Source organism: Electrona antarctica (assembly GCF_951216825.1).
Source record: "Electrona antarctica genome assembly, chromosome: 3".
Classification (NCBI taxonomy): Eukaryota; Metazoa; Chordata; class Actinopteri; order Myctophiformes; family Myctophidae; genus Electrona; species Electrona antarctica.
Window position 1 is genome coordinate 19,186,390 of NC_136808.1, and position 13,401 is coordinate 19,199,790.

Sequence of the window (13,401 nt, forward strand, 5' to 3'; positions counted from 1 at the left end):
ATGTGTTGTGTGTTGTAGCGGAGGACGGGGCGTTGTTGGGGAAGATGGAGAAGGTTCGAGTGCTGAGAAATGATCGTAGAGAAGGTAAGAAGAATCCTGGAAACCTGCTGGTTTTCTATCCTAACAGGACCTCTAATACTACGGCTAGTTTCATCTCCTAATCCTGCTAGTTTACCTCCTAAAACTAGCAGTACTATTGCCCCCCCCCCCCCCCAGTAAAATGTGTTAACATATAGTATCACAATCATTTTAACATTTAAATAGCAGATCTGCAAGCTCACAGTGTGTCACTATGTGCCGCGTGGCAAGCAGGTACATAGGGTCAAAGTTTAATAGGAACTACTGCCTTAGCCCATCTGTTACCACGGCAAACAGATGGACTCCAGGCTCATTAGATCTATTAGTCAGGTCTGGGCAAATTCTTTGTCAGTATTCACCATGTGGTTAACATTACATATATTTGTCTAATGTCGCCCTCTTGTGTTCAGAAAGCCCCATTGATTGAATGAGACACTGGTGGAAATTAATACAAATAAAATAAGTTATAACAAATGTTACAGATACACACAGATTATTATTATTATTATTATTATTATTATTATAATGTTGATATAAAGTCAAGACCCTGTCCACAAGTCCGATGGTGTTTCTCCCCCAAAAAAGCACTATTAGTGTTTACAGTATCCTTTTACATTGCTCAATCTTTGACCCAGTTTACTGTAGTATTCCATATCCTATGAATTATGCATGAGCTTGATCCTGCTGAATTTGGTTAATCCAGGGGGAGGGGGGTGGTTGCTGGAGGTTGTCCTCTAAGGTAAAAAATAAATGAAGTTTTATACTCCCCTTTTATTTCTTCTCCTTCTTTTCTCATCCCTGCAAGATTACCTGTACTACCGTCGGTATGAACAATAAGAAAACATTTAAAGAAGTCCTCTTCACGGGTCAAAAATGAGAGACCGGACCCTAATGGACTTGTGAATTTAGTTTGGAGTATCTTGAGTGTGTGTTTAAAATGTTTTGATGTGTTCAGGTCTGATGCGGTCTCGGGTACGAGGGGCGGATGCTGCAACAGCATCGGTGCTCACCTTCCTGGACTCCCACTGTGAATGTAATGAACATTGGCTCGAACCTCTACTGGAGAGAGTCGCAGAGGTACACACACACACACACACACACACACACACACAGTCACACACACAGTCAGTCACACTGACTGTGTGTGTGTGTGTGTGTGGCGTGACATTTTAAAGTCACATGCTTGCCAGTACTTATTATTTCAATAATCATGTGATCAGTTTTTCATTAATTGAAAAAGCTTGTAGATCTACTATTTTCATAGTTTGGGTCCCGAGGAGACATCAAACTTCTCAAGCTAAAATGTTTGGGAACCACTCTTCTAGGTGGTCAGTCAGGTGGGTCCCAGGAACGAACATTATATCTCCATATTCGTTGTCGTGCAAAGTTATCGGAAATTTGCCAATGTACAAGATCACAATGTTTCGAGATACAATGTGTTGTGAGCTTTTTCCATTTAGAAAGAAAGTAGTTAAGTGTGTCTGTGAATTTTTATAAATATTGAACCAATAAAACATTCAGGTATTAACAAGAGCTTGTGACTAAATAATAACTGCATTGGAACGCTGGTTTCCATGTTTGAACATACAAGGTTTCAGCCTGGCTAGCAATCCTCATCTCCATATTGAACATACAAGGTTTCAGCCTGGCTAGCAATCCTCTCATCTCCATATTGAACATACAAGGTTTCAGCCTGGCTAGCAATCCTCTCATCTCCATATTGAACATACAAGGTTTCAGCCTGGATAGCAATCCTCTCATCTCCACATTGAACATACAAGGTTTCAGCCTGGCTAGCAATCCTCTCATCTCCATATTGAACATACAAGGTTTCAGCCTGGATAGCAATCCTCTCATCTCCATATTGAACATACAAGGTTTCAGCCTGGCTAGCAATCCTCTCATCTCCACATTGAACATACAAGGTTTCAGCCTGGCTAGCAATCCTCTCATCTCCACATTGAACATACAAGGTTTCAGCCTGGCTAGCAATCCTCTCATCTCCATATGTTAAGCCTTTTAGTTTTAGGCCTACTTGATCATACTACAGCCGCGTTACACAAAAGTGCTACAAATCTGCCACTTTTGATGCTTTTAAATTTGAATCCTGAAAAGTAACGGTTTTGGACTAAATCAAATCTCTCCCCCCCCCCCCCCCTCTCTGTCCATCCATCTATTATCCTCTCAGGATAAGAGAAGGGTTGTATCTCCCATTATTGACGTTATCAACATGGACAACTTTCAGTATGTCGGAGCCTCTGCTGATCTAAAAGGAGGTATGTGCGCGCGCACACACACACACACACACACACACACACACACACACACACACAAAAGCGTTGTGACGTTGACTGGTTGTGAGATGGTAGATCTGTTGGTGAAGGACACAGTAGGTCGAACATTAAGTCACTGACAAACATAACTTACACTCGGTATCTGTCTCTTATCACTCCTTTGAGGGAGAAAAATGAGGATTAGACAGACTGACTGACAGAGGATTTTTCAATTTATAGTAGGATAACTCAGGTTTTTGGGGTAGGGTTAAAAAGGGCACACAAAAAAGGTCCAAAGTGGCATTTTATAAACTCCTAATCCAATCCTAAAATGTTGATGACCTCAACAAGTATTGCAATATGTCTTAGGTTTTGACTGGAACCTGGTGTTTAAATGGGACTACATGACACTGGATCAGAGGAGAATCAGACAAGGCAACCCCACCGCTCCAATCAAGTAAGTAAACATTACAAACAGTATCAGAACACAGTAACTCTGTCATTTCTCAAACAATAAATGTATAGTTGCACCGCTCACTTCACACAGGTGTGATTTTTATTGTCACATGATCAGTGTAAAACAGTGGGTGAAATTAGTTTTTGTGCAAGCTCCATCGTTAAGTGGTTCCAGAAAGAGAAAGAAAAGAAAGATACATTGTTATCATACATTTTATGTCCACCACACATTAACCAACACATATTCCATGACAAGCTCACAGCGTCATCGACGTTCGATCTTGGCATCACTTTGTCTGCTTGTAGAATGACAGTAGATTATAGCAGTGGTGGCCATTTTGTTTACCGGCTCTGGTTCCACAGATAGATAGCCCATTCCTTCAGACCATAGAGATTTCTGAAAATATTTATATACATTATTTTAAACCTGGGCTGGCAGGCTTCTGGTGAATCATGACCATCAAACATTTGATTCTGTGTCCAAAAATATTGGAAACCCACAAAAGAAGGCTGTTACAACATAACTTTGCTTTAACTTTAATTAATTAATATCTTCAGAAATCTGTGGGCTGAATGAACAAAATGGCCCTTGCAAAGTATGATTGATTGACTGATTGTCTCTCTGTGTGCTTCTGTGCAGGACCCCTATGATAGCAGGAGGGCTGTTTGTCATGGATAAGGAATACTTTGAACGGCTGGGAAAGTACGACATGATGATGGATGTTTGGGGAGGAGAGAACTTGGGTGAGTACTAGTACAGTAGAGCACTGCTGATTCAAACGGCAGATTGTAAGATGATAAATAACTGTTTGTATGATCATTTTGATTGTGTGTTGTTTGTGTGTTCCAGAGATCTCGTTCCGTGTGTGGCAGTGTGGAGGAAGTCTAGAGATCATCCCATGCAGTCGAGTGGGACACGTCTTCAGAAAACAACATCCATACACCTTCCCTGGAGGCAGTGGAACAGTCTTCGCTAGGTACCCCACACACACACACGCACGCACGCACACACACACACAGACATAGGGGATGGGACGGTAATCGTTTATCGTGATAAAACAAAACACTTATAATCGTATCGTGGAGATTTAAATTGATCGTGAAATTGTCCTCCGTCATACACTAGGATTAATTGGCTTTTGTTGAGCTGCAAATTCAGTACCACCAACTTATTCCCTGCCAAAAACGTCCATTATTTTTAAAGTCTTTGGAGGTTTTTAGTTTTTACACTAGATATACGTTTGCCATTTGCCTTTTAGGCTTTGTAAATTAAGGTTGTTCAAGAGCAGTTATGACAAATAATTGAAATATACCAAGAAATAACTTGACAATGACTGATACCAATAATCAAGTATGGCCAAAACAGGGAAGAAAGTATCATTACACTCCCATTTCATGCCAATCGAGTAGAACTGTGTTCCGTTTATGATATTGAGTTGTTTGATAGAACTATTTTAATATATTTTCTTACTCTTTCAATAAATTAGTACTTTGTCACCGCCAGTTGATGCTTCATATCCATATCATGAGTAAAATTGCTTGGGTGATTGAACGATTCTGGAAAACGATGACACAATCTATTCTATTTTCTATTTGGGACTAATCTGTGACCCAGTGGAATAGTGCCCTCTAGTGGCCCCCGGAAATGCTTTGGCCATGCCTCTTGACCCCCACCCGCCCCCACCACCACCACCAATACAAATTGACCGCTACAATAACCTTAATAATAGAGAAAATACATGATACTGAATACTGAAACCAGATATAATCATTAAGGAATGTTTATGCATGCACTGTGTACTATGTAAAATATACATTTCCATTTTCCATCCATCCAGTTGCATTTTTTATAATTTGCAGACCCCCCAAAATAATTTCGGGACCGCCCTAGGGGTCGCAAACCCCAGGTTGAGAACCCCTGCTCTGTCCTGCAGTCACAGTGCATACTAGGGCCCAGTTAATGCTTGAAACCCACCAGACCCACAAGCATAAGCTCACAGAAAACTGTTTTTCTGTGAACTGATTTAGAAGACATTTTTAGAATCAGCCTCCGGTCTTAATGGGTTAACGTGTTTTCTCTGTGTCTGATATTGTTCCCTCCCTCTCTCCTTGTCTCAGGAACACACGGAGGGCAGCAGAAGTGTGGATGGATGAGTTTAAGAACTTCTACTATGCTGCTGTACCTTCAGCTAGAAACGTCCCCTACGGAAAGTAAGAACCATTAGTTATCATGAGACCTAATTACTAGTCACTAGTCATTCCTACCTGAAAGCGTCAAATCTGATCTTATCTGGTCTCATGTGTTTTTCTCTCTAGTATCCAGAGTCGTCTTGAGATGAAGAAGAGGTTGGAATGCAAGCCGTTTAAATGGTACCTGGAGAATGTTTATCCTGAGCTACGGTAAGAACACTTATGTCACTTCTTATGTTCTAATCATGCCTAATTTATATGTTGCATGACAACGTTGTTTGCCTAATTTATATGTTGCATGACCACATTGTTTGCTGACAAGTACACAAAATAGTAATAATAATAAAGAATGGTTCAGAAGCTTTGTTCACGTTCAATCTGCCTTTGGAAATAATAGACTTGTGCATTTATATAGCGCCTTTATCCAAGGCGCTTTACATAGATTGTGCATTACATTCACCCACCGATGGTGGCGGAAACCATGCAAGGAACCAACCAGCACATCAGGAGCAATTAGGGGTTCAGTGTCTTGCTCAAGCACACTTCGATACTAAGGTCTCCTAAAAAGGCGAACCACCTACTTCACGCAGATATGAGAAGTAAACCCAAGATGGCAAAATGGTGTATTTATATGGCACCATTTTTCCAAAGCGCTTAAACATTGTACACACTAAATACCATACACATAATAAATAAGTTGACTTGGGGCACCCCCCCGGTGGCTCACCTGGTAAGAGCGCAAACCACTTCACGCACATCAGGCCTGTGTTCGAATCCCACCCCTGACTAATTTACTGCATGCCATCCCCTCTGGCATGACCCCCCCCCCCCCCCCCCCCCCCCCCCCCCTCTCTTTCATACTACAACTTCACACAAAAGCGTCAAAAGTAACAGATCTACAAGCTAGAAACGTGTAGATCTGCAACTTTGTCTATTTTTGAATTTGAATCCTTTAACAGTTTTGGACATTCAACCTTGTGTGTGTGTGTGTGTGTGTGTAGAGTTCCGGACCACCAGGACATTGCATTCGGAGCCCTCCAGCAGGGAGGGAACTGTCTGGACACTCTGGGTCACTTTGCAGATGGAGTGGTGGGCGTTTATGAGTGCCACAACGCTGGAGGAAACCAGGTACACACACATACAGCACAGCCAAATGGCTGCTAAAAGTCACATGGGTGGCGGTGCAGAATGGCTTCAGGTTTCAGCTTCATTCAGGGGTGTGTGTATGATGATGATTTGGATGAAACGTATGCTGTGGCTTTAGTGTAACATGAGTGTGTTTGTTGCAGGAGTGGGCGTTGACTAAAGACAAGTCGGTCAAGCACATGGATCTGTGTCTGACCGTGGTGGAGAGAACAGCCGGATCGCTCATCAAACTACAGGGATGTAGAGAGAACGACAGCAGACAGGTAAGATTGATAGATTGGTTGATTGATTAAATACTTTATTAGTTAGAAATGTACAGCACATGGTACAGTCAAACATTAAAGCTGCTATAAGCAATAATATGTCAACATTTTAATTACCTTTTTTTTTGAGGGGCGCTATATACAGCTTTTGACCCCACACGTCTCAATATTTGCCATTGACAATGAAAGGCGAAATTAGGCCAAATATGATGTAAATTTGTGGCAACTGGCATCAGGCATTCTGATTGGCCAGTATGAGATGATGATGTACGATGATAAGAGCGCCCCTCACTTCACAAGGGTGTGATTTTTTTAATTTTATTTAGACAGTAAAATGCTCCCAAAAAATTGTCTCTGTGACACATCTAGGGGCCACAATCAGGAAGTAGACAGGCAAATCGACCAATGGCAAAGCTTCTAGGAATCTTTGCCATCTTTCCATATCTTCCATTGTGGTCCTATGTATTCACACAAGAGTGTCAACGTAGAATGTGTGATTTAATTTCTACAAACATCCCTCTACATTGAGTCAAACTGCAAACCATAGTAAAACATTTTGAAAAGGGAAGGCTCACATCACGACCCACTTTTGTTTTTGCTCTGTACATAACTTCACAGTCACCAAACAACGTTTTGATCTATGTCAGTTCAAAACAGATCCTCTAGAGAAATGACACATAAGGTAGTGAACTCTCCATTATACAGTATACGTTAGCAAAGTCATTGGCCCCACCTGGTGACTGGACCGAAAGGCTAGATATGTTCTGTTGGGTGGAAACCTCATATTTTATGGTCAAAACACAGTTTCAGTACACAAGCTTGTAGATCTGTTACTTTTGGTGCTTTAGTGTGTTGTTCTAGTTAGTATGATATGAAGTAGTAGGGCATTTATTTACAAAAAAACACAAAGTTAAAATATGGAGATAGAGGTTTCTGCCAACAGTGACGATATGTATTATTTTGATACATCTTTCAGCCTGTTTCCCATATATACACACACCAAATTTGAAGTGTATATAGAAATGGAACACAGGCATTTTGTTATTATGCCTCAAGTCACCTGAGCTACCTTTTTAGGTGTGTCATCAAAAATAATAATTTAATTTATTTCTAAAATCTATATACTGCTTTTCTACGTACCCAAAGGCGCTTTACACGGGGGGAGGAGAAAACAACAAGATAATCTACTTTATTAGGAAAGAACACCAAGAAAAGACCAAACAAATATTACGTTTTTAATTCCTGTTTTGTGTGTGTGTGTGTGTGTGTGTGTGTGTGTGTGTGTGTGTGTGTGTGTGTGTGTGTGTGTGTGTGTGTGTGTGTGTGTGTGTGTGTGTGTGTGTGTGTGTGTGTGTGTGTGTGTGTGTGTGTGTGTGTGTGTGTGTGTGTGTGTGTGTGTGTGTGTGTGTGTGTGTGTGTGTGTGTGTGTGTGTGTGCTGTAGAAATGGGAGCAGATAGAGTCCAACACTAAACTCCGCCACGTGGGCACCAACCTGTGCCTGGACAGTCGTAGTGCCAGGATGGGTGGTCTGACGGTGGAGGTCTGCGCCGCCAACCTCAACCAGCAGTGGAAGTTCACCCTCAACCTACAGCAATAGGGGGCGCTAGTGAACCACACACATACACACAAACACCCACACATACACACAAACACAGAGCAAACGAGCGACACTTGGAGAAAGACTGACTTGTGGACGAACGGATAAAGAACTCCTCTTTCTTTACCTGGGGGGGCGGGGCATTGGACTCAGACAAGCTGAGTTGTAGCCAATCATTGTCCAGAATTCCCCCTATGAGCTCCACTTCCCTCCCTCCCGGGGGGCGGGGTTGATGTTTGCAAACATTATCGGAGGAAAGCGGAAATGTGACCATATTTGGGTGGGGGGAGGGGTGGGTGCTCATGACGATGATGGTGAACATTGCTGAAGATGACGTTCCATCCAACCCACATACCTCAGTGTTTGTCTCGCTGGTGAAATGGAACTGTTTTTCTTTTTTATTAATTTTTGAATTTTTTAAAATTTTCCGGTTCTTACCTCTCTCCCTCTCTCCCACCCCCCCACCCCTCTCCCTCTCGATTCTTTGTGGATGTTCACAGCATTAGTCATGTAGTCATTGTTCGGAATGTATAAAAACAGACGAGCTGGTGGGGGGGTGGGGGGTACCGACGTCGTTTGTTTGTTCGTTCGTTCGGTCGGTTTCGCAGAGAGCGGAGAAAAGACTCAACCACGCAGAGCTCTTCCTCTCGTCGGTTCTACAACGTGACCCCTCCGCCACCGACAAGAAAACTCAAGAACGACGGCACAAAACACAATTGTAATTTTGTGTTTGTTTTGCTACGCGTCTCTGGGTGGGTGAGGGGGGTGGGGGGGGCTCTCAACTTCCAGAAACTAGAAGTGTCTTTAAAGCTGTCTTATCGTGTGACATTGTTGTAGCACTGGATGCTACATCTTTCTCCACCCATTTGTTTTCAATCATGTCTTTTCTGTTTCTTTTAATTCAAGTTTCAATTGAAGCAAACCCGAGATGTTTTTATTTGTTTGTTTTTTTGGTTGTTTCTGACAGGATGTGCTGTGTTGCGGTTCGATTGTTCAGGGCTTTTCACATGGGGACGGCGGCACGGTGCCTGTGTTGTGCCATTGATCGGCGGAGACAAGGCCCACTGGGCTCCCCGGTGCAATAGATGCCTTTAAACCAGAGGTTCTCCACATTTTCAAGCCACGACCCCCCCCCCCAAAAAAAAATCATATTTGAACTGGGGACCCGCTACCCTTACAAGCACTTGGAATTGTAGCAGTTGAAGCATTACATTCAGTTCCACATATAAATATTGTGAAAAAATATGCTTGTAGATGAGCTATTTTCTGTACATAAATGTTTGCCTCTGTCTTAGGTAATATTTGGCCAATGTTTGACCATTTCTTATAGTTAGTTTGTTGATTACTTTTGATGCAGTAATAGTCTTATTATTATTTTTAGAGGTATTAAAAATACCTCCCCCCCCCCAAAAAATCATCGGGTCCTGACCCACAGTTCGAGAACTACTGGATTAAAACGCACGACACAGGTGGGCCGCGTGCACAAGATGAGCACAAACGCGACAGTTTTGCAGGATTGCGCCTGTTTGTCACTACAGCTGTCGCATTGCTCAAAAAAATAAATGGAAAAATTTGAATGAATTACAGACGCATCCCATGTGAAAAGCCCTTAATAGCTGCACACGCGCCCAGCCATCATTGGCCAGGTGATTAGAAACTGTTGATGACGTCACCGGAGTGAAATATTTGGTGACTTGTGAGGGACAATTGCAGAGGCCTCACCAGGGAAAAGATCCAATCCTACTATGGTCCCAAGATGTACCAGGGATTCCATTCTATGATTAATTAAATAATGTCATTTAACTTATGGCTGCGCTGCGCCTGTGCCAATCAATGTTTTTACACAGAACTTGGGCCTGAAAAATGGCCTGAGAAAGAGTATTAACCGGAGTACCCCAGGGGTCCACACTAGAACCCCTCCTGTTTTCGCTCTACGCTAAAAGTATTTTAACGAAAAATATATTTGCTGAAGATTTTCCCCCCAAATGTTCGCTCCCACATTAGGGACACTATAGGGTTCATGTGTTTGGATCATATCGCTCCAAAATGCTCCGGGAATAACGATATATAGAAATATAATAATGAACGAATGATTAATGTTAAGTCCTCTGACCTTTTGAGAATGTGAACTGAAATGGTAAAACATTGTTTATTTTTTACCCAGAAGGGAAGAGTGAACTGTTTCAAAAGACCAAAGCTTCCTTTGTAAATGAAACCTTATAAAACTCTGTCCAGTTGAAGGTCTAGATCAGTAGTTCTCAAACATTTTCATGTCTAGGACCCCCAAATTGATATGTATTTGGCAGCAGACCCCCATTGATTGATTTGATTTGAATACTTTAACAATTTGTTAACCGTACAGTTAGTACAGTCAAAGGTTATGTTAATGAGGATAACACAAAGTTCCCAGGGAGCTTGTTTGGTCATTGTACTCACAATTGAAAAGAGTTTGTGCCAGGGACCTCCATAAGAGATTTGTAAAAACAAAAATATAGATCTGAAAAATAAAACGGTGCTTAAGTGTTCAAAATGCAGTTTTCCCACAGCAGAACTGCATTTTGCTGGGGACCCCCTCAAGAACACATGAGTGTCCCCCAGACTCTGCATTGAGAACCAGTGGTCTAGAGTCTTATCTTTTGTTTAACAGATCAGCCTGTTCAGAAGGTTGAACACTGCTGTGAAATGCCCAAATCTCAAGTGTTTTGATTAAAATATATTAATATAATATATACAGTAGAAGTATCCTCAAATAGTATTGTGCCAGTTATTGGTATGTTGTCTTGACTGGAAGTTCTTCATCCTCGTTTTAGAACAGCGGTTCTCAAAGTGTGGTCCAGGGACCCTCCGCATACCTTGAAGGGACTCTTAAATGGACCGACCTTACACAGACCTGTAAGTATACTATTTGGTGTTGCCCTGCAGGTCCGTAACTCAGATTTAAGGTGCCCTTAAATTCAAAAAAAGGTTTGAGAACCACTGTTTTAGACTAATATCTGGTATTCATTTATGTACCGACTATCATCTTGGTTCTATTGGTATTACTGGTTTATTTCTTTATTGCAGTTATTCTCATTGATTAACTCCCGGAAGGTCTTGAGTGTAAATTCAAGCGTTAATTTAGCTTTGCACTCGTATACATGCACATACCAAGGTTATGTTTTTAAAAAAATCATATATATTTTGTTTTAGGTTTTATATATGTTTATAATGTGCGTTTTCTGATTTAGATTATTATTTCAAAAAGATGTGTTTAGTTTTAAATTAGTTTAATTTGTTGTAAAATGGGGAATTTGTCATAGTCAAAATCCAAAACGGTAATATAGTATTATTTTAAAACAAAAAACTCAAATAAATTTCTGTAAAAACTGGCACAGCCCAAGGAAGACAGATTTCATATCCATGCAAAATTTCTATTCTGATATGCAATGCTATTCGCTATTGTTTGGTTTTTTGAACAACCTTGATTTATATTTAATTTTATGTAACTTAATAACCTTGGCATGTACTGTATTGTCATGCACATTCATGCATGCGTACATACTTTACATAATATAGTACATGCACACATACACATGGCCAAGTACAATACATGAAAATTGTTCCATAGATTTATTGTGATGTAGACGGCAGCACATTTGTTTCTTTGTGATTTCCATTGGTTTGTGTGTAATGTACCGTATGTTGTGTTGTACACAGAGACCATGGTAGTACTGGCATCTCTTTATCTGACATCTTTTTTTTTTATCAGCAATCATACAAAGAATGCACATGTTCCTTTGAACAGCGTTGGTGCTTTTTAACCACTTAAACCCTATATTACTAGGGTTCAAGTGGTTAAATATTTAGTTTCATGAACTACCGAGTGTTTTGACGTGTCCTTTTCACTTTCTGGCTGCCTTTTCCTTGAATTTCCATATTGGCTTTTGATAGACAGATGTTAAGGGAAGCGATGGACACAGTTTGAATGCAGCAGGAGACTTTAAAGGGATATTTCACTTTCAAACAGGTTTTGGTCATTTTAATGTCTACTCTGGCTTTTGTGATTCAGTATATATTTTATATTAATTTTCTCAGACACACCTATTGCAACTTCAAACTCTATTTGAACCATAATGGATTCATTGAAAACACCTGTTATTGGTTCTGGTAACTGATATAGTCCTTCTAATACATTCAATTACATTTTTCTTTTTTTTCCCTTTTAATTTGGAAAAACAGTGCGGCCCCTCACATTAAGCCAATATCAGTCACCAGAACCAAGGACGTGTTTTCAATTTAGCTAACATGGTTCAAATTGAGTTTGAAGTTACAATGGGTTTGTATACAGTAGGCTATGAAGGAGAGTATGATAAAATGAATATCAAACATACTGAATCAAGCAATTTAAAAACTCACACAAAAGCCTGAGTAGACGTAAAACATTACCCCAAACATGTTTGAAAGTGAAATATTCCCTTTAAGGCTCGTCACATGCCTAATATCCCGATTGGAATCACATTGGTTTTAACGAGTCTGAACAGCAGAAGACCACATGGATTTTTTTGTTATGTTTTGTTGTGTTTTTGTTTGTTTGCTTATTTGTGAACCACATTCCTATGTGGTTTAAATTTTTATTCCAATCTGATTTCTAAAGCTCCGTCTCAGTCTCGACTCTGGACACTGTGACACTGAAGCCTGGTTTATACTTCATCACACAGCGGCGTAACTTGCCGACCTACGAGCTGAGCTATTTTGGGGAACGAATCGAACGATAAACCAAAACCGCTGTACGATATCTATCGGATAGCCACGCTCATGTCGTTAAATGTCACCAACAGCAACTGAATACACTAATTCAGTCTGATCACTTTGTAACAGTGTGGACAGTCAGTCCTAAAGATCAGATTGGAGAAACAAATGGGATTTTGCTTCAGCCTGAAAGCCTCAAATTAAGACGCCATGAGTTAGTTTTTTTCACTACAGGACCAAACGGCCACATGGGTCAGACAGAACACATTAACATCAGCCAAAACAGCATCTTTCTGTTTCATTATGCTGCAATCAATGTTGTTTTTGCCAACAGGGTCATAGTTTGAAATATGCCAGTTCTTATAGCACAAGAATCATGTGCTATTTATACATTGTATTAATTTGTCCTGGTGTAGTTATCGCCCCCCTGTGGAGGATGGTGTGTTTAACACCACAGAATAAGAGAGGAAAGGCAGTACCTAGAACATAATGTATTAATCATAGCATTATTGCTGTCTGCATCGATGGTTCAAATACATTGTTTGGAAGCCTTTTTCTTTTTAAATTAAGTCTTACCTATTGTGAGGATGAAATGTTTGCTGTTTTTATTTTATATTTTATATGAATGGGAGAGAAAATGGTGACAATTAAAGATGCATTCTGTTTTAA

The 13,401-nt window shown here is 40.6% G+C and overlaps 1 protein-coding gene across 1 annotated transcript in view; it reads left to right on the forward strand.

Annotated features, from left to right (window-relative positions):
• The window catches only part of galnt2 (UDP-N-acetyl-alpha-D-galactosamine:polypeptide N-acetylgalactosaminyltransferase 2), a 56,064-nt gene extending 42,663 nt beyond the window's left edge, over positions 1-13,401 (forward strand). Inside the window, exons 6-16 of the mRNA XM_079497100.1 lie at positions 19-84; positions 1,034-1,155; positions 2,267-2,354; positions 2,721-2,808; positions 3,448-3,551; positions 3,658-3,784; positions 4,926-5,018; positions 5,124-5,207; positions 5,999-6,125; positions 6,287-6,406; positions 7,849-13,401. Of these exons, the coding sequence (XP_079353226.1) occupies positions 19-84; positions 1,034-1,155; positions 2,267-2,354; positions 2,721-2,808; positions 3,448-3,551; positions 3,658-3,784; positions 4,926-5,018; positions 5,124-5,207; positions 5,999-6,125; positions 6,287-6,406; positions 7,849-8,004 (1,175 nt within the window). The 3' untranslated portion in view covers positions 8,005-13,401. The remainder of the gene's footprint in view (positions 1-18; positions 85-1,033; positions 1,156-2,266; positions 2,355-2,720; positions 2,809-3,447; positions 3,552-3,657; positions 3,785-4,925; positions 5,019-5,123; positions 5,208-5,998; positions 6,126-6,286; positions 6,407-7,848) is intronic.